Source organism: Aedes aegypti, chromosome 3 (genome assembly GCF_002204515.2).
Source record: "Aedes aegypti strain LVP_AGWG chromosome 3, AaegL5.0 Primary Assembly, whole genome shotgun sequence".
Taxonomy (NCBI): domain Eukaryota; kingdom Metazoa; phylum Arthropoda; class Insecta; order Diptera; family Culicidae; genus Aedes; species Aedes aegypti.
This window is the reverse complement of record NC_035109.1, coordinates 46,399,807-46,423,010: the sequence shown is the minus strand read 5'-3', so window position 1 is coordinate 46,423,010 and position 23,204 is coordinate 46,399,807. Positions and strand designations below refer to the sequence as shown.

The window sequence follows — 23,204 nt, the reverse complement described above, 5'->3', positions numbered from 1 at the left end:
ATTCTCCTCCATGTCCAACCAAGAATGTAGCTCCATGAATTCTACCGGTTGGCTCCGGTCCTCAGTTGCTGTCGAGATTATCGGACGCCCTTCGTTGATGAACACCACGTCACGACTAACGATCACATCATTTCTTGCTGGATTGAATACTCGGAATCCTTTTGAACGTTCACCGTATCCCACAAAGATGCCTTCAACGGATTTCGGGTCAAACTTTTGTCGTTTCTGCTTCGGACAGTGCACCATTACTCGGGAACCAAACACACGTAGATGCTTCAAGTTCGGCTTCTTTTGGCTCCAAGCTTCCTCTGGTGTCTTTCCATCTACGGCTTGGGTAGAACTTCTGTTCACCAGATACGCCGCGGTTGATACGGCTTCCGCCCAGAACTTCTTCGAAAGTCCTGCGTCGTTCAGCATCGATCTCGCTTTCTCGACCAGCGTACGGTTCATACGCTCGGCTGTCCCATTTTGTTCTGGAGAATATGGACACGTTGTTTGGTGAACCACACCATCCCGTTGCATGATCTTCTCCAATGACGAATTCACATACTCGGTTCCGTTGTCCGTGCGCAAAACTTTGAGTTTTCGTCCGGACTGTCGCTAGACCATTACTTTGAACTGCTCGTAAACCTCCTTCACTTGGCTCTTGGACTCGATGAAATACAGGAACACCTTGTGGCTCGCGTCGTCAACGAACGTAACGAAATAACGACTTCCGCCGATCGATGGCACCTCAATCGGACCGCACACGTCGGAGTGCACCAAGTCCAGTAGATCGGTCGCACGTGAAGCACTAGAATAAAAAGAATCTCGGCAGTGCTTACCTTGCGCACACGCGATGCAATCGTCCATGTCCGTTATTCGTATCTCCAATCCATCGACCAACGTTGTTAGCTTGCCCATGAACTGCTTATTCAGATGTCCAAGTCTACGATGCCACAGTTCCATATCGGTCATCAAGAACGCTCTCGGGGATTTCTTCGTAATCAGCTTGTACATGCCATCTTGCTGAATTCCGGTTACAACGATGTCGCCGTTCTCGTCGCGTACCTCGCATCCACCGGCCTTGAATAATACCGTCATATCCTTCTCACAGATTTTGCTTATAGACAGAAGATTCGCCGACAACTCCGGAACCATCAAGACTTCTTTAACTTCAATCAGGCCTTCATCCAACTCCAGTTGGACCGTACCTTTTGCAACAGACTTGATGCTATGGCTGCTAGCGGTGTCAATTGGATGTACCCAATCCACTTGCTTCACAAATCCATCTTTGATCTCGTCATATGTGCCGTCGCTCTAGAGTCAAAATACCAGCAGTCTTCGCTACCAGTTCCAACGGCCAATGTTGCACACAACGCCTTACCTTTGGATTTTGATGACTTCTGAGGGCAATTTGAAGCGAAATGTCCAGGCTTGTTGCAGGTGAAACACAATCCACTTTTCTTGTCCACCTTTGAATGCTTCGATTTCGGTTTCGTGTACAGAGCGCCACCCACACCGGAACTTTTCAACGGCCACTTCACGTCTTGAATGATCTTCGTCTTGACTACGTCAGCTGTGAGGTTGATCCCGGATGCCTGCAGTCCCATGATCATTGGATTATAGTACTCAGGAAGTCCTTTGAGCAGCAAGGACGCAAGCCACTGGTCGTTGACTTCAAATCCAATCTCGCTCAAATCGTTCAATGTTGTCACCAGCTGGTCCACGTAATCTTCAACAGTTTCACACTCTTCTAGCTTGACGGATGTTAGCTTGTCGAGAAGTCCAAACCCTCGGATCAGTCCGTTGTCTTGGAAAGCTTACTGCAGCTTCTCCCAGGCTTCTCGGGCTGTCTTCGCTGTCTTGACCAAACTGTAGTTCTGCTTTTCCAGGGCTAAACATATGGTCGCAAACGCCCGTTCGCACATCTCTGGATCCTCGTTCTGGTCTTCAGCAGGCTTCACTGCGCGCCACGTACCTTCACGTATCAGGATCATCTTCATTGCAAAGGACCATGAAGCGTAATTCTGACGTCCTTTTAATTTCTCCATGGCCGGAAGATTTACTGCGTTCCCAAACGATCGAACCGGAGCTGCTGGCCGCACACTGCCTCCACTGGTAGTTGCTCCATCACCTTGACCGGTACCTGCCGTTCCTCCGCCAGTACTTCTACCGCCGCCTTGAAAATTTGGATCATCCCTCGGAAGAACCATTTTCGGACACTTCAGAACTCTTCTCGCTTGTTAACTTTTCTTCAGGCTATGACCAAAATCCTGGGCCCATAACCAGTTGAGAGTTGTAGAAAAACACGTCTGTATTGGCTGTAGTCTGAAGAGGTAATGAACATTTATTTTCTAATTACATCAACTAAACAATCGTTGCTAGGTCTAACCGTTGCTAGTATTGAAGTGTCGTAGGTTACTACAATTGATCTACTCGCAACACATACAAACCAACAAAATATTCCGACGATTTAAATTAATGGTTAAAAGACTGCGCCATATTAAAAAAAAACTATTGATATACCATTGACCACGCTTGTAGATCCTAAGGCCTATACTCGATGAAGTCAACAATGCTCATTTTACTGCTATGAATATATAAGGGCCTGTGTCATATAAAAAAAACATCAAAGGATTCTTGTTTTTAATTATGAATCGTGGTTTACGGCCAACCAGCCGAGTGGAAGTTTGACAACTACCGAAAAGCTAAACATTACATATAATTTGATAATTCTGCGTTTATGAGTCCTCTCATGGCGTAGTGGTAACGCGCCCCAACTAGAGATCGGGGAGTCGTGAGTTCGATTCTCACTGAGAAGACGTGTAACTTTTTCGCAAATCTTCACATCAATTTGTCCATCTAATCCAATTGCAAATCAAAGGATTGCTATTACTGCTGCGCCAGTACATTGCAGGTATACATTCTTGGAAGTTTTTGGATGAACTAGAACACCTGTTGTACTCATTTAGTTGCAAAAACTCGGATCTGACAATATAAACGATCCTTCAAAATATAACAATCTTCTAGGATACAGTATTGTGAGATATTTTTCTACATAGAAATGATAGATTGAGCTCCATTAACTCAAGTAGAATCATATGCCCAAACTCCAAAAAGTTCTTGTGACATCTTAACTTGCACACATTCTAGTCTGATTAAGAAAAGAGCATAATTTCTCTAAGTAATAAAACAAAGTATGATTTGTTTGTAGACTCAAAAAAGCAAAACCTACGAACAAATCTCTCTCGTTTTACGCACTGATTTAATTTACACACCAACTCAATTTACGCATTTACAGTTCGTATATTGAGGTTACAGTGTAATTTGCAAAGAAGTGATCTTCAGCAAAGTTGTTCAGCGGATCGAAGACATCCGAAAGGCAAACAGCTTGGTTCGCAATTTTGCCACAAGGTGGCGCCAGTGAACATGTCAAATGGAGCATCATCAAGTTACTTGTAGTTCGTCATCCGAATTGCAGTATATTCGAATTACCAGAAGCTGAGATACAGATCCCCAAACTTATGCATATGGTTTTCATTTGTTTACTAACATTTGTCACTGAATGTATATTGCCAGAAATAATTGGCAATTAAATAAAGAAAGTTGCTAATGTGATGACCCTGAAAAGTATAAAGCAATGACAATCATGAGTTTTTATTGCGATACGTTTGAAAATTTCTCATTCTACATTTCAAATTCTATCACAGCTGTAAAAGTTCTACCGTAAGCTTTAATGATTCTAAAGCCTGCGGTTGTACTTTGACAGTATTATTGAACCATACCATGTAATCATAGTATGCTTGTAGAGTCAAAAGCTTTGAAAAACAACCGAAAGTCATCAGCGTGGTTTCCATGGTGCAGCCGATCGCTGATGCTTTGTGAAAATCAGTAGTGTGGCAGATGCGGTAGCTTTCTATTCAACCGTAAAAAGCATTTTTTTTTTCAGACAAATGGGCTATACGGAGAAACGGAGTATTCCATGAACTAGCTCCTCACAAATGGCATTCGGACTGTTCGAACAAACATTTAAGGAACGAACATTCGAGTAAAAGAAGCACAACCTTGCTATTAGTTAAATACTATTTTTCCAGTAGTGAGAGGTCTTATGTTTTCATCGCACAATCATCGGCAACATATGGACATAGAGAGCTTGAAATTACAAGCGCTTTATGTTCATATGTTGTTGGTTTTTTTTCGTCATTTGCACTGTAAATGCAAATGCAAATAGTAAAACAAAATTATCAACCTGAAATCACAATGGCAATAAGCTAAACATACATAAATTTAGTGAATATCAAATTTTCGAGTGATGTGGTCTCAATCTCAAAGCTTCGTCCGTCACTGTATATTACTACATGTAGGCAAACAGAAATAGACCCGCCATACAGCAAAAAGACTTACGGTGTCCTATTAGTGTGGTCCTTCGTTCGGGCGGCATCGTAGTAGGCGGCTCCGGAGTAGTGGTCGTCGTCGTCGTAGTTGTAGTCGTTGTCGTCGTGGTGGTGGTCGTAGTTGGCCGTTTGATTTCTGTTGGAAGGAAGAGAACGGGAAACACAAATAGTAAAACAAAGATCCAATTTTACTACCCTGCCCGAAATTGTACGCTGGATTTGCAAACAAGTGCTACAAATGGTCCAATAAAATAAGACCCTGGCCCCAGAGCAGAACTATCGATTGGGTAAGAGATATTGATAAATCCTGCTTACGAAACACATTCATCGGTTTCAATTTAGTGCGAAGCGAGCTTACGTCTGATGGAAACTATCAAGGTTTTATGACAAATTTAGCCCTAGCGTATATAACCATGGCGAATCGAGATGGGTAAAAATAAAACTAGGATGCATGCGACACATTGCAATGAGTATTGCGATATAAAGCGATCTCGTTGCAGAGTGGAATGTGTTCCATAAAATTGCTTCTACTTCTTTTTATGGAGTGTTCGTACAGTTTATGCTCAGTGAAATTCCGTTTCATTTTTATTGTACTGCACTTTAAACTTCTGAAAAATTGAAACTTTTGCCACTCTATGCTTAAATGATCATCCAAATGTTTTAAATGAACCAAAAATACATTACAAAGAGGACTCCTCTAGGAGTATAGATGAACAGCGGAAAACAGTTTCGCTAGAATGTCAAAAAGTATTTCTGATGCAAATTGTTATATTCTAATCACAATGCAAAAAAAACTATCGAAGGCTCGAAGCAATCAAGAGACCCAAGCTTGCGTCTGAGCCTTGCAGGTCCTGTACGAAGACCTGTAAAATCTCTTTTTTACGACGTCGTAACCGACTGGCTGCCGTGTGCTGCCTTCATATGCACAAGTCTGACTATCGTAACTGTATGTGCATGTGTGCTCACGTTTGTATCGGAAGAAAGACCAACCAAGCAAAAATTGGGACCGAAATTCCTAAGGCTTCGTTTTTATCAATCTTTAATACCCCCAACGTCACCAGGCAGAGCTGTCCTTGCCGAAGTCCGGTCAGAACTCAGTCAGGCAGAAACGAAACTCTGTTAGTTGATTTTATGGCGCCTTTTTATTAGACGCAATTCTGACGGTCTGCTCCGGCTCCCCGTAATTTGGCACCAAATTTTCAATTTAGTTTTATGGACTTTTCACTGCCATAAAACTATGAAATAAACAAAGCCCAAAAATGAACTCCGAGGAAATGGGAAAAGAATCGAATCCCGACCCGACTCACCATAAACTCTAATGGTTTTGTTGGCCTTTCCGAAGGCGTTCGATGATATGCACATGTAGCTGCCGGCATCCACCGCGCTGAAGCGTTGAATCCGAAGCGTGGTTCGACTCGAGTAGGAGTTCGTGTACTGCTCGCGGATTTCCATGCGTTCGTTGTTCAGCATGATTTCCTGCCGGTCGGAAGAGGCTGCAGAACTGCTGCTGCTTCCGGCTCCGTTGGAAACCTTGGTCCAATAGTTGACCGATCGGGGAAACGATTCGACGGCGCACACCAGCTCGATGTCCGAATCCTCGTAGAAGCCCATCAGGGTTTTGCTCGTGGTGACATTTGGGGCGACTGGAATGGAGAGAAGCAGAAAATGATTTGATAATTAGTTAGAGTAAAATTAAAACATTTAAGAAAAAAATGTAGCATGGTAGTAAACGTATATTTATATTAGAATATCGCTGAACCGATTGTATTGAGTGAAAATTGTTCAAAACTAAAAATTAAAGCTAGTAATTCGACCAGGAAGAAATGTTTAGGGATTCTCTCTGAACTTTTTCATGGATTTTTTTCTTTTTCCGGAACTTACTGCAAATATCACTACACCATCACAAGGATTTAACATTTGTTTAGCCACTTTGTGTTTTTTTTTTTTTCTAGTGGATAACTTGAAATCTTTTTTAAGCTTCTCCATTAACTCACTCCAAGTGGAATACTTAGAAGAATTTAAAAAAAAAAAATAAAAATTTCTCTAGAATAATTTTCATGGATCACTCCATGAATTTCTCCTGAATCAGTTGGCAGATTTTTTCCAGGATGTTTTTTGTGATTCTTTTATGTATTTGAACCCACGGGGCACAACTCTAATAAAGCGAATCAATGGTAATGTTATACCTTTAAACTCTATCCTATAGGCCTCTGCACTGTTTTGATTTTGTATGGGATTTTGACGTTTACTGGCCTTGTTGTTTACTAATTTCATGGGAGAGTGAAAGAGAGAGAATGAATTTTGTGCAGAGCCCCATTTGATAATTTTGACAGATACGTGAATTTCGACTCCACTTGCAGTCTTCTTCCGTGTCAGTTACTCACATCAACACATCCAGCAGAAACTGACACAAAGGAAGACTGGTAGTCGAAATACGCATATCTGTCAAAATACAGGTCGGACTCGATTATCCGGAGTATCGATTTTTTTTCCGGATAATCGAATCATTAAGAAAAAATTGAAATCTTCGATAAAAGAACATAAATATTATCTTTTTTGTTGTTTTAATTATATGATGCGGTGGCGTAGCCAGAAATTATTTCTATAAACAGTAAGGGCCTTTACAAGAAAACAATTTTTTTTGACCAGCATACACAAAAATCACTTTTTCAAACCCCCTGTTCTTAAATACGTTCAAAACTGCAAAACCATTCATGTTGAATATTGCAATACCAAATTATCTCAGATGTATGCATAAAAATTGAAAAACAAGAACATAAAAAATAAAATTCCGGATAATCGAGTCTAAAATTCCGGATAATCGAATCCCGGATAATCGAGTCCCCGGATAATCGAGTCTCCGGATAATCGAGTCCAACCTGTATAAGCAATTTGTATATATAAACAGCCATTCCATGAAAAACCGATCTAGTGGGTCTCCGAATTCCGTGCAAATTTGCTATTTTGTTCCTTATCCGAAATAAAAATATACGTATTTTTGGATTTTTTGATTAGGGTGACCATTTCCGAAATAGAGTGACCAGAAAAACCGCGATGTTGCAAAATTTTTATTTAAAAAAAATATAACTTTTGAACCGTTTGACCGATTTTCAATCTTTTTGGATGAAATGAAGGCTAAAGATATTGACTTTTTGGGAAAAATATAAAATTTCACAAAAATTGTGTTTTTTACATGAAAAAAGTCAATATATTCCGTTTTTTCGTGTTTTGAAGACCTCGGGACCAAAGGGGCTATTGATGCTTTCATTTTTTTCTTAAAAGTTCAGAAAATTTTACGTAAACTGTCAAATTTTCAGCGATGTATGTTTTTTAGTTTTTGAGATATATTTTTTTGAAAATAAAAAATCAGTCATTTTTCATCGGCACACACTGTAAATCTCAGCGCATTAGATTTGTTATGTTTAAAAAAAATCATAACTTTTGAACAGATCAACCGATTTCCAATCTTTTTTTTATGGAATGAAAGCTTAAGGTCTCAACTTTTCAGGAAAAATAGAAAAAAAGATTGAAAATCGGTCAAACGGTTCAAAAGTTATAATTTTTTTAAAAATAAAAATTTTGCAAGATCGCGATTTTTCTGGTCACCCTGTTTCGGAAATGGTCACCCTAATAAAAAAATCCAAAAATACGTGTATTCTTATTTCGGATAAGGAACAAAATAGAAAATTTGCACGGAATTCGGAGACCCACTAGATCGGTTTTTCATCATGGAATGGCTGTATATATATATATATATATATATATATATATATATATATATATATATATATATATATATATATATATATATATATATATATATATATATATATATATATATATATATATATACATTTTTTTTTTTTTTTTATCAAAATACATATGTTTTGATGAAACAATAAGAATCTTTAAATTATTCCAAACCATTCATTGCCAGTTCTCTAGGAACAGCCATTTCCGAGTTATTTCAAGTTTAGTGCAAAAATGTATTAATTAAACAATAAAATAGGCTATTTTAATAAGCTATTTACGATTCTCCATCAAGAAAAATAGGGTTTTAGGAGTATAGGCCTTGTCGAGAGCACAGCGAGCAGCAACGGAAATTTATTTAAACCGACGGAACTTTAGGAACAATACTATGGAAAAATATTCAAAACCGAAACCCGTTCTCCAGCCACTTCGTGACACACAAACACCATTCAATTTTTATTTCAATAAATGGATAGATTGTACAGTCGTAAATATGTCTCATCTGCAATTTCGTCAAAATTTTTTCGAAATAAATATTGAAAAGATTTTTCAAAGATTAAGCTACACTTAAAAGATAACATGATCTATTAATAAAATTGAGAAAAAAAAAACACCATGTCGAATTTGTTTCATACTGAAAAGTACCCACATATCAGTCCCTAATCTGTATCATTTAACACGAACATGCCCTATGTTTCTCTCAAAAGAATGGAAAGCAAATTGTGGAAGTTTCATAAAGATTCAAATGTTGTATTTTTTAAATAACTATATGAAAATCGAGTTTGGAAATTTGTACGCCCGTTCTCTCAATTTCTACTTTTACAAAATTAAATAGGAATGACTTGAAATTCACGGCAGTGTACCCCTTTCGTCGCTCTAAGATTCTGTAACCACAAGCAGGGTTGGGAAAAAATCTGAAATTCACTCTACAGTAGCCAAGCAAAGCCAATCACAGTCAGCGAAGCCAGTGAAACTCACGCCCATCGCTGCTGTAGGCAAAATGCCTTGAAAATAGCAAAACACCCGTTGCTAAGGGCAACCCAAAACTACTGTAGAAAAATGTTCTATTTCCCGCGGCTTTTCCCGCATTTAGAACCTTCAATAACACTCATGATTTAGAAAATTCGTGCACCCAACATAGGCTACTTGATGAGATTAACGTTTTTGAACTACTGTACTGGGAGAGCCACGTGATTTTCGCGAAAATTCAAGCCTACTACTATTACCATTTCCAGCACTGACCACAAGTCAATAAAAGTAAATAACAAAAAATAGTAGGCTTGTTAAATAACAGCTCAGGAAATGTTAAAATAAAGTCGGTTGGACTTTATATGTGACCATAGCTACAAAGTTGTACGGAAATTTCAGGGTTTTTATTTGAAATTGAAAAGATACGATTTTGGTATTCCTTACCGTCTGAGGCAAATCAAAGTCTGAAGGTGTCTAGGTTATAATAAAAAAGTGAATGTGAAAATGGCAAATTAGATAGAGAAAAGTCTCAGTTTATGACTGTGAAAGTGAACATACACACTCAATCTGTTCGGTAAGAATAACTGGGTTTTTGAACTACCGAAAAAGTCAGTAAACTAAAATAAAATGTCAGAATTCGAAAAACAGATATTTTTCACTGAAATTTTGCAGAGAGCTTTCTTTTTATAGCACACATCGATAAAAAATAAAACATGGTGAAATTTGCTTTTCAATTACGCGTGGCGACAGTTTTCATTTTACTGACTTTTTCGGTAGTTCCAAAACCCAATAAAATTTTACCGACCCCAGTAATTTAATCTAAGTGTGTAGAACAAGCTGAGAAGCAGGGTATGTCCCAGTGGGGATGTAATGCCAAGAAGAAGAAGAAGAAGAAGATGATGATGATGAATAGAAGAATAACTGAATTGATCAGTTTTGCCTTTTTAATTTTAACCACTCAAGCCATTACAGGTTAAACTCGATTATCCGGAGACTCGATTATCCGGGATTCGATTATCCGGAATTTTAGACTCGATTATCCGGAGTGCATAAATTTGAGAAAATTTGGCATGGCAATATACAATATGAATGGCTTTGCAGTTTTTGACGTAGGTAAGAAAAAGGGGACTTAAAAGGTTTTTTTGTGTATGCCGGTCAAAACAAGTGTTTTCTTCTCATGCCTCCTAACGCTCCTAGAAATAATTTCTGGCTACGCCACTGCATCATATATAAAACAACTATGAAAGATAATATTTGAATTCTTTTATCGTTGATTTTAGTTTTTCTTTTAGTGATTCAATTAAAAGGAGGGTTCGATTATCCGTAGTGAAAAAAAAATCGATACTCCGGATAATCGAGTCCGACCTGTATTGGTTTTCTCAGAAAAAGAGAGATTAAAAAAGCAAAATTTATCAAAACTGATATTCTTCTTTTCTTCTTCTTCTTCTTCTTCTTCTTCTTCTTCTTCTTCTTCTTCTTCTTCTTCTTCTTCTTTTTCTTCTTGTTCTTTTTCTTCTTATTCACCCTATCTGTCTATATGTGAAGTCTCAAAAACTTCCATAATTAAAATGTTGTATTGTTTTTTCATCAAAATAAACAGTAATATTTGGCTATAATGTTTTAATATTTCACAGAATGTAGTACATCTTACACGTATTATTAATTTATTTAGTTGGTGTAACAGAGGCTACCACACTCCCTCTTTCTCCCACAACAGACCCACCGATCCGAAGATTATCAACCTCGTCATCCACCACACGAACAGCTACGGATAGTCGCTCCGGCGGCTGCTTCGCCCTCCAGTGGAATATCCGTGGTCTTAGGGCCAACATAAGCGAGCTAAAGCTGTTAATCTCCGACCTCGAACTGTGCGTCGTAGCTTTGCAGGAGACCAAGGTGAACCAGACTGTTGTTCCGCCAGACTTCGTTGGCAGAAACTACACGTTGCTGCTACAGTCTACGAACGCTAACTACTAGCAACATGGTGTAGGCCTTGCCATCCGGGAAGGCATACCTTTCGAAGGCATCCAAGTCGATACCTCTCTGCATCTCGTTGTTGCTCGCCTTCACGCGCCGATCCAGGCAACCGTTGTGTCGATATATGTCCCTCCGAGTTCAGCTCAGTGCCAGACCGCACTGGATGAATTGTTCGACCAGCTGGAAGGTCCGATTTCACTCCTCGGAGACTTCAACGCTCACCACATCGCATGGGGATCGCACCAATCAAGCGCGCTTGGGCGATTCATAGCCGAAACAATCCTGACGAAGCAAATGGTGATCTTGAATGACGGCTCAGCTACCCGCATCGACCCGGCTTCGGGCAACACTTCGGCGATCGATGTGACCATCTGCACAGAGAGTCTAGCTCGGAGATTCACCAGGTGGACCTTAACAGACACGCACGGTAGCGATCACTTCCCGATTGTAGTATCCATACCTGGGTGGTCGAATCAGCAAACAACACGACGAAAATGGCTGTACGATCGGGCTGATTGGGAGCTATACGAACGGATTACAGCAGAAACCGTCGTTTAATCACGGAGCTGGAGTCCAACGGACGACTTGACAAACGTCAGCACGCTTTATGTGTGGGACGTGGTACCGACACATACTTCGCCGAGCTGGAGAGGTCGATACCGAACGCCGACGAGCACTGTTTGATAGCGTCTCTGGGTCTGTCGAAGGCATACCACGGTGTGTTTCGTAGAACAAGTTTATTACAAAAAAATAGGTAAGTCTGAAACTTCTCCACAATAAAGTCTAGGTTTCTCGCGTTAATTTGCTGCTAAAACCAAAATAATCGGTCGGGGGGTCCAGAGTAATTTTTTTTTGTTTGATTTCGAGAGACTTGCACATACAGTAATACCTCCATGAGTCGATGTTCCATGACTCGATATCGACTCATGGAACCATACTAAAAACAAATTTTCATGGTTACTATGATGGTCCCTAGAAGCAGCTTTCCAAAGGATTGCTGCTCCATGACTCGATATTTCCATGAGTCGATAGTCCCTTCAATATCGACTCATGGAGGTTTCACTGTATGTTTGAATTTGCCTATCTATGTGTTTATGTACATTAGGGCGGTTCAAAATTAAAAAAATGTTTGAGAATTCAATCTCACATATGTTCCTTACTATCCTTACTATAAAAATAGTGTTCTGTGAAATTCGCAGCTTTCTAGGTGGTGATTTAAGGTGGCCCAAAGACAATGTAGGTTTATATGGAAATTACTATGAAGAAGTTTTGAGGCATGTTCCAAACACGCTTGTACTGTAATGTAAGTACAAACTCATTATCCCATTGTAACAGCTCTTTCTTAAAACCATAATAAAGAAATTTGCTGAAGAGAGAAATTCAATTCGACAGATAGCAGAAGAGGTATTCATGAGTTTGTTTGCTATTATTTAGCTTAACCGCTCTACCGGCAGCTTCATTTTTTCAGCACAAAAATATATTTGAATCGCGATAACTTTTTTGTTTCTCTATATTTTTCCACCATTTCTTCACAACTTCTCAAAAAACTCTTCTACCTTTGGAATCTATGCCGGTATTGACCATTGGTCAACTGGTTTTAAAAATATTTCGGTGTTCCTTGGGGGACCGACACTTCCCATATAAAATTCCAATATGATGTTTTATGAAATTTTCAAGATCTCGTTACGGCTAGAGTGGTACCAAAAGTATAAAAGCTCATTGCTCAAAAACAGTTACACCGATTTGTTTAATTTCTTCACAGTAGACTTTCATCAAAGTTCAGTTTTGAAAAGCGAATAACCGAATATTTGAAAAAAACTGTAGCCAAAGATAATTTTGTTTCTATCTTTATTAACGAGATTTTTAGCCCTGGGCTAGTTCATCTCGGGACCAACGGCTTTACTTCCCTTCCGAAGGACTATCTCGGGGATGGGATTCGATCCCAGGTCCTAGGCGTGAGAGGCGTGTGTTCTAACCACTACACCAGGCCCGTCCCCCAAAAAAGATAATTACGAGAGTTATGGCTATGCGTCGGTCCCCCAAGGAATATCTCCGACTATAGATGCCCAATGCTCAAAACCGATACAGATTCTGAAAATAAGAGAGTTTTTTGAGAAGTTGTGGAAATTTTTTTCAAAAATATTGAGAAACAAAAAAGTTATCGCGATTTGAATATTTTGAAAATATGAAGCTGCCGGTAGATGGGATAATATGGAGTTATAGTACTGCAAACAAGTACAAAAATCCCAAACTCATTTTAGCCTCATAATCTTTTTTTCTGATCATCAGTTCGGCAACACTGCTCCGGATCGTTTCAATTTAGATTTGTGTCCTTCAGTTTTATTAATATATACTGTGTTTTTAATCAATACAATACAATATTTTCATATCGTTGTGTTTTTAAAACTGTTTTTCATTAGATTTTATATAAAATGTGCCAAAAATTTGGATGTGATGGTGTGAAAAATAGTTTAAAAGTTGGTGATTTATCGTGGCTCACATGGTGGGGACGCCATATTTTTTCATCGCCGTCTGAAACATCATCATCATTGAAACGCATTTAATGATAGATAGCCGAGGAACAGCAGCGTTTACAAAGCTAAGTATACCCTCTTGAAAAAAAATGCTATTGTAGTCCTGTGAAACGTAGCTTTCCATTCCATCAGTTGGCGAGTTGAATATTATTGCGACGGCCGAGTTGTGTTACAGAGGTTTGAGTGAATGTGGTATATGATTGCAAAATGTGTGAGTGTTCCGTCGATGATGATAAATTGAATTGGGCGATCGTGAAAAAATATTCTACATTTAACACAATTAAATGTTTTTAATACAGTTGAAAAAAAAAAAAAAAAAAAACATCAGAATTGTTAAATTTTGCAGCATGGTGCAAAAATGGATGGTGTGACGCCAGGAATTATTAAACATATTTTTTATTTTCATACCGCTGATATAAGTGCATGAGGTGTTTACAGATTGCCCAATTCTAGTCTAGAAGTAGATGTCATGTGTTGTCAATGATTGATAGATTGTGGAGCGGCAGTTAGCGGGGAAGGGACTATCAATTCTGTTTTGTTCTTTTTATCTCGTGTTGAAGCAGGAGAGCGATAGTTTTCTTCAGCCGTGCCTCTGGAATCTGGAGCATCGAATGAAACAGCTGGTTTGTTTTGATTCTGTCTCTGTTACATAGGTGCAGAATGTGCTTTTTTCACGCTTGAATGTAATTAGCCAGCGGTGTTGATGCATAAATGTACAACACTATACATGTTCATCTGTTGTCAATTGCAGAACTTCAAAACGGTGCTCGATAGTGGAGTTTTGGGTGAAACTGGTAGGTGTGGGTATTTGCGTTTCATATTGATTCAGTTTTTTGTAGGTTGAAAGGAGAAAACAAAAACTGTCGTGTTGACGATTCAACAGTAGCTTTCACATGTAATTGTTAAATTCTCTCATATGTAGGTTTATATAAATATGTGGATTTATGGCCGTCGAATAGAAAATGAAGTGTTGCCGAATTGATATTGACTACCGACTATTTATATAAAATTAGGGGATAAAAAAGACATGAGAAGTTCCCAGTTTTCTCATGATTGGCCATAAGATGGAGAAAACAGAGTGACTATTTTCTTTTTACATTGTATTACTTTATTAATATAGATTATCTAATATTTGATTCAACTATTGCATTCTAGGAACGCAAATTAATAACAAATTCTTAGTTTATCATACTGTATGATTGATATAATTTTCAGAAGGATAATGGAGTCTAGCTACCGGTGATACTGACTTTATCATTGATATTCATCTTTCAGCCTATGGTTCTTATGGTATACGTATTTTGTCCTTCTATTAGACAACACATACTGCGGTTACATCTCTATCCACAAAGGCCTTTACTTCACTGGTCCAGTCTGACTCACCATCGAATGCATATCAAATCTTACTTTCAATGTTTTATTTTTTTAGTCATAAGCTTGTTATTCTCCACATTTTACAGCAATCCAAACAAAAAATCAGACAAAGTATCAATTCTTAGTTACTAGATATCATTTGACAAACAGTCTTATTTATTTAAAATTACTAATGAATTATCGACTGCTAGTGTTACTAGAAGTAAATCACATTTTTTCAGCAGTACCAGTAGTACATTGTTGGATATTCCATATAAATTAAATTTCAATGGAATTTTGTTCTAACTCATACAATATGATTTTGCATTTCATGCATTTACATGATCTTTTATTTATATGAATTTCAATACATTTATATGTCTCATTATATTTATAACATTTTTTCACGCAGGTCAGTTGAATGTCGTATAATCTAATTCATATTATAATATATATATATATATATATATATATATATATATATATATATATATATATATATATATATATATATATATATATATATATATATATATATATATATATATATATATATATATATATATATATATATATATATATATATATATATATATATATATATATATATATATATCTCTTTTTTCCGCGGTTTTCGCGTAAGTGTTTCTACTTAAGGGTCCGCCACACCCTCTTTGACCCTGCATACAACGGTATTATGAATTCAAATTATCTACATACATAAATTGTCTATCTACAAACATAATTTGTCATTGTATTTTTTTCAGGCTTGTTGGAACAATCTGTTATTATGTATTTAATATTATTCATGAAAATTCATCAATTCTAGGTCAAATCATCGAGTTTTTGCATGATATCCTATATTTTTACATTTCAATTATTGTATATAATTTTATTACATAACAATCATTTAATTGAATCATAAAACGTGGGTGATATTGGGAGGGTGCATCAGGGCATTATTAAAGTTACAGCTGGACAATGGAGTGGAGTGCCAGCCGGAGTCAAGGGTTGAAGTAACCGTAACATCCTTGTAGGTGGGTTCTTCTATCCCAACAGTTGTAATGGATTTGACGCGCCCTTATTATAACAAACCATCCCGTGAATAACTTGGCTGATATACCAAATTTCATTATACTTTCTGATGGATCAAAGAAACAAGTTTCCAATCTTATTCCTTATAGCTACTAGTCCAGTGGAGGTGCACGAATTACTTATTTATAATTGGTTTGTTATACTAATTCATTGGCATAATTTCCAGAAGCATCATGGAGTCATCAGAGATACTACCATAATCACTGCTATTAATATTTCAGCATGTCGTTTTATTCCGGAAATTGTAATTCGTCCTTATTTTGGAGACTAACTAACTAACTAATAATTCATCACAATTAAAGAATGGAAATTCTGAAACATCTATATTCATATCATATACAACTATAAATTCCATTTTATATATATTTTATTATAATTATTTCATTTATTATATGCGGGGTATTGAGAGGGCGCATTAGGGCATCAGAGAAGTCACAGATGGACGATGTAGTAGGGTGTCAGCCGGAATCTAGGAGAATGTGCCGTAACATCCTTGCACTACATGCTGCTACTCATAAATGACTTTAATGTAATTGTCCTTGTTTACTACAGTAGGCTAAACATATGGAAGCTGGAATTTTGTTTTTGATGTACCCGGAAACTTTATTAACAAACCGCTGATTTTTTATTTTTTTATTTAAATATTTTGTTTATTGTTATCATTTTTCCCTACAGCCTAATACCATCAGTAGCACAAATATTCAAAAGAAAAATATATGTCGGCCGATATAATACTGCATGCTGTTTCACTGCGTCATATTTTATTGTTACTACTATTTTATTTTCATATTTTATTATCATATTATTATATATATTATAATCTTATCTACTATATAACATATCACTATAATTGAATTGCACATAATTTGGGGAGGGAGGGAGCATCAGGGCATCATTGAATTTACAACTGGACAATGAAGTGGAGTGCCAATCGGAGTCAGGAGGAAAAGTGTTAGTCGTTCGCGTCTAGTACTTTTCTCTCCACCAGTTGTAAAAGATTTGACGCGCCCTTCTTCTAACAAACCTTTCCGTGGAAAGCTCGACAAGTATTGCAAATTCTAATACTCAATCTGTTGGATCATATGGCTGGAAGGAGATTCTCTATTTCCCGCGGGTTTCGCGTAAGTGTTTCTACTTACGGGTCCGCCACCCCCCTTTTGGCCCTTCATACAGCGATATGTTGAATGCAGATTGGTAATAAAATTTGACCTTACTGTTGAGTGGAGCCGCATGCAGAGCAAGACTCAAGCAAGGATTGGTGGCTACCTACATACATACATACATACATAATCTTTTTTTCTGATCTTTTCATAAGCACTGTGCCATTAAGAAAATAACATAAAAAATATAAGATTTGAAACATCTCAAATACCATCCAAATTAGCGTATTTTTCAGCACCATGGGGCAAGTATATTACATGCCTTATAACAAGGTTTATCACATGCAAAGCCCTCTACTAGTTAATTCGAATTACTGAAATTGTGTTGTTTGAAAGGCGGATGAGTCACTTTTGTATCTAGGGGTCATGCACAAATTACGTCACGCTCCAAGGGGGGAGGGGGTTAAGCCATGCGTGACAAGCCTTACAAAATTATCGGAGGACTCGAGAAGCAGACAACCGGTAACTCGCTGGTCACTCGCTGGTGGCGACTAATCAATAAAATGTTCAACGCAAAAGGTTGTCAGGTTCTCAAGATACAAATCTACAAACAAGCTCTTGAAAGTTCGAGGTTTGATATCGATGCATCTTCACCTATTAAAATTTTTTCCTAATAACTTCTTACATCATTATGACCAATTTAAGTACGATTTTCAAGGTTTTTCGTGGACAATAACTAAAATGACGTTTGAGACAGTTTTGCAATTATGCGTATATCATATGTTAATATGCTTATTACAGCTCTTTTGAGCAAGAACAATTTTACCTTCCAAGCCAAGGTGTTCAAATTGTTTGATCTTGCAGTTTGTCCCTTATCTATGTTCAACGCAATGTGTGTCGGTACAAAAACACATATCCATGAATACTTCACACAAAATAAAAAAAATGTTCTGGACCCCCCGACCGATTATTTTGATTTTGGTCGCAAATGAAAGAGCAAAGTCTAATTGTTTTTAGTTCGAAATTTCAGACTTACCTATTTTTTTGTAATAAAGTTCATCCATAAAGACACCGTGATACGACACCACCACCGGTATTCTTCGCACTTTGAAATCATGGCGGATACGTGGTCGGATGATGAAGCTTCTGCAAAGCTTCCTCTCGGAGCGAACGTTTCAGGTGTCGTTGGGTGGTTACACGTCCAGTGAACACAAGCTGGAAAATGGTGTGCCACAGGGATCCGTAACGCTGTTCCTGGTGGCGATGCAACCCATCTTCCGGATACTGCCGGATGGAGTCGACATACTCCTGTACGCCGACGACATCCTCCTCGTCGTAAAAAGGGATAAAAGTGAAGGATTACACCAAAAACTGCAGACCGCCGTGAAGGCTGTATGTAAATGAGCGAAGAGTGTTGTGTTTGCAATGTCTGCGGCAAAGTCGCATATTTTCTACTGTTGCCCAAATGCGCGTCGGGAACCGGCGGGACGAATGACCTTCGGGTTAAAGTCACTCACAAACAACAACAACAAGAACAGGCGCGGAGTGTAGTAGTTGATCAAGTCTCCATTCCGAAAACCAACCGGCTGAGGGTTCTGGGTATCTGGGGTCCGTCGACATTCAAGCCCCATTGCAAAATTGCGAAGATAGCATGTGAGTCACGTCTACGAATACTCCAGATGATCGGAGCCAAATTACCCCGAGGCAATCGGACAAATCTGCTGCAAGTCGGATCGGTTTTAGTCACTGCAAAGCTGACGTACGGAGTCGGATTGGTGAGCCGAGGAGGACCAGCAGCTTTGCAGATCCTCGCTCTGGCATACAATAAAATGGTTCGGTTTGCTTCCGGAGCGTTTGTCACTAGCCCGATCAACTCGATCATGGCGGAAGCGGGCACCCTTCCTTTTGAACTGCTGACGGTTCAATGCGTAGCGAGGACAGCCATCCGTATTATTTCTAAGAGCAGCCGTAACAACACACTCCCTTTGATTCGGCGCGCATCCGATCGTTTGGAGGAAATCACCAACACAGCACTCCCTGCAATCGGTCAACATGTGAGACAAGGCGATCGAGCTTGGAACGAACGGAAACCCTCAATTGTATGGGACGTGAAGAGGAGTATCAAAGCCGGTGACCCACCGGAGAAAGTCCGCCCAGTCGTCCAGCATTTACTATCGACTCGCTTCCACAACTCGACCGTCGACTACACGGACGCTTCCAAGCGCGATGATACGGTAGGAGCCGCCTTCTACAATTTAGGTCTGGCCGAGACTTTTAGTCTACCAAAAGAATGCAGCGTTTTCTCTGCCGAGGCGTTTGCGATAAAGAAGGCGGTTTAAATCCCCAACATAAGAAACGAGGTGGTGATCTTTAAGGATTCGGCCAGTTGCCTGCAGGCCCTGGAGGCAGAATATTCCAAACACCCGTGGATTTAGGAGATTGAACACGTGGTACGAAACAAAAAATGTGCGTTTTTGTTGGATCCCGGGGCATGCCGGCGTTACCGGTAACAACGAAGCTGATCGCTTGGCAAAAGAGGCTCGACAGCTACCGACCATCGATACTCCTATCCCCGCCGAAGATGCTCTGCGAGCGACTAAAATACCTGTACGGCGCCAGTGGGACACTCAATGGTACGCAATGAGAGACACGAAGTTGAGAGAGATTAAACACGATACGCAGAAGTGGCTAGACTGCGGCAGTGCGGCCGACCAACGCGTGCTAACAAGGTTGAGAATCGGTCACATGCGACTAACTCATACTTTTTTACTGAAGAAGGAGTCCCTGCCCATCTGCGAATGTTGCGGAACCGTAACTGATGTGCGACACCTTATTCTACACTGTAGGAAGTACGAACTGGTAAGACAAAGAAACGCCATCGAATCGTTAAGCCTTACAGAAGTATTGGATAACAGTAATGAAAATAATGAAAAATTGTTGAAATATCTACACGATACAAGATTGTATGCGAAACTGTGATCGCAATAAATTGTTAAAAGTGAAATAGTAAAGTTAAATTTTTCTTCCTGACACGAATGCACCTTTCTGGTGTAAAGTGTCACTAATAAACAAAAAAAAATAATTTGATAAAATCTCGTTAACGATGTTACCATTTTTAAACTAGTAACTACGTTGTACATTACTATTCAAGTAAAATGAAATCAATTTTGTTAAAAATTCAATCCAAATTTGCACATTTTTCCAAAATATGGGTGCCTTAAGGTGATAATAAGTTTATATCTATGTTTTTTTGAATTATTAAACCCTAAAAATGATTCAGTATCCACGTGAATCAATGTAGAATTCATAAAACATTATACTTTTTAGAATCATAGAGAACTGATATAATTTTTCGCAAAATTATGCACGAAAATCGAGGTGGTCGCTATACCCCGTGGGTGGGCGGTTTTACCCCGTCGCTAAAAATAATCGTGATAAGACATCACTTTTTCAAGCATCAAGATATATGTAAATAAATTTTTACAAATACAACACCTATGATATATTTTGATCATACCTAAGGCTTCAAAAAACGACATGCTGTGTCGAAAAATGATTTATTGAGTCTTGATTTTGACATATTAATTAAATTGCTTAGGCGGGTGGTCTTACCCCGTCTTCCCCTACAGTCGACTCTCAACATTTCGATATCGAAGGGCCATCGAGATCGAAATCGAGGGAGAAATCGAGACATAAAACAATTTTTTAATGAATACTAGATTGAAAATCCCTCCGTTACTAGGAAAACCGAAAACAAACAGACGTAATGACGTCTGTTTGTCTAGTAACCTTTGATAATGGGCATATCGACATACGGAGAGAAAATTGGGAAAGAAAATCATATCGAGCTATGGAGAGTGTATGAAAATGTATGCAGAATGAAGGGACCGAAAAAAATCATCGACATAGGAAAAGATATCGAGATGTGGAGAGCGGACTCTATATCTAGAGCATATTGACTGCAATTTAAATTACTTAAAAAAATCAGAAGTTTCACTCTCAAATAAAATTCAAACTCATCCATGAAAATAAATCATAGATTCTCCCGTAACATACTCCAGCTCAAGAGAGTCTCTAAAGACATGCAACTCACTTCCCGAATAACCCAATTTCCGCTCAAATATACTTACAGTTCACGTTGAGATAGACTCGCTTGCTGACGGCCGGCGGAACCTCGTTCGAAGCGATGCACAGGTAGGCGCCCATCTGTCTCCTATCTACGTTTGATAAATTTAGAAAATTACCAATATGGGTATCAACTGGTAGGTCAGAATCGGGTTCCAAGTTTCCACCGGGGGTTCCGGATCCGTTCAACGAGTTTCCACGTCGTGTGAGGCAGCAGCAGCAGCAGCAGCAACAGTAGGAAACGAGAAAAGAGTGGAAGTTTGAGTTAATAAAATTCAACAAGATGAATTGTTCCGCGTCGGATGCCAGGAAATTGCTCCATAAATTACCAAGCGCATGGTAGTTGTCTCATGGGGGAGGGTGGGCTTTTCCACCCTGTTGGGACATGCGAACGTAATAAACTGCGACAAAATATGAGTGGGCTGAGCGTTTTCGGTGGTGTTTCCTCACCACTCGGTCCCATTCAATTTTCCACCTTCGCTAAAAGTAATGAAGGAGGCAACGTTATTACCGGCAATTTAGTTAGCGCCACGTGACGCTCGATATGTCACCTGCACCCCTACCAACTAACCAACGCACATAGGAGTAACAGGATATTTTTTTTCGGTCAAAATTTTGAAATAGAGCGGTTCTACAGAAAATGACGACTTTCTTCCCAAATTTCATTTTTATATTTTTTGGTTTGGATGAAATTTTGCACATGCTTTTTTTATGCCCAAAAATGCCTTTTTGCATCATCGGTTCGCCATTTTGACTCTAGCCTTACTTTTGAGAAGGACCTTAATAATTTTCAAAAAATTATAACTTAGAAACGGTTTGTCCGATCAGTTTGGTGTCTTCCGCAAAGTTTTAGGTTATTGTTGAGACCATCTGGAATAAAAATATACACCGTAAAAAATATGTTGTAATTTTTTATATATCGAAAATAGAGCTTAAAATCAATTTTCTCAAAAATCGTATTTATTATTTTTTTTTATTTTTTTTTAAGTAGACAAAAAATGAAGTCTTTTGCATAGTGGGTCAAAATGGAGAAATCATGGACAAAAAAGTTATGATATTTTAAAAAAAAAGGTGAATTTTTGAAAATGGTCATAATAAACTTTTTACATGTTTTTCAACTCGATTTTATGAAAGTACGCAAAATTTCTAACAAAAAAGGTACACGGGAAAATCAGGCTTACTTTTACCGTTTTAAAGATACAGCGATTTCAATACAAAATTATGATATAATTTTCAATTTTCGGTCATTTTCGAATGCTTTTCGAGGCTCATAAGCCTAGAAATTTGTTCATTGTCTGAAAGAGCAGATAATTTTTGACTAAAATGTTTGAAAAAATATTGATTTGGTAATTTTTCATGGTATGAGGCGAAATAAAAAATGTGCCCTGTAAAAATGATTTATTTATTTTTTTTAACACAACTTCAACATTCAACATTGTTATATTTTGATATGTAATTATCAAGAAAATATGGAACAAAATGTTAAAAGTTGAAAAACAACAAAATAACGAATATTAAGCAATCAATACGTGACATGCATTTATATCGATTTAAGATAATGAAATATATCCATTCGAAAACAAAAGCTTTATGAGTAGAGGAGTAACGTGCCCAGTTGTCTCACACAAGTATACCTGATATTTCCTTAAAGTACAGCACGTTGGTATATTTTTGTGGTCGGACAGAAACGTACCTAATAGTTGATTCAAGTATCCATGTTGGTATAAAAAAAGAGCTGATGCAGCAAAGACACAAGCATGTGATAAACAAGCAAGTGATAATCAAGTGAAAAGTAAAAGATAGCTTAGAACAATGAAGTATAAAATGAACACCATCAACAAAGGTTGTGTAAATGTGTTTTCAAAAAAGTGTTCAAAAAGTTACCGAAATCTTACGGAAAGTAATATTGCCAAATTAGTTGAACT

General features: G+C 38.2%; 1 protein-coding gene across 1 annotated transcript in view; it reads right to left on the bottom strand.

The window, feature by feature from the left end:
• LOC5576187 (lachesin) overlaps positions 1–23,204 on the bottom strand; it is a 272,529-nt gene that overhangs the window by 5,575 nt on the left and 243,750 nt on the right. Inside the window, 3 exon segments of the mRNA XM_021851098.1 lie at positions 4,387–4,512; positions 5,684–6,019; positions 21,285–21,413. Of these exon segments, the coding sequence (XP_021706790.1) occupies positions 4,387–4,512; positions 5,684–6,019; positions 21,285–21,413 (591 nt within the window).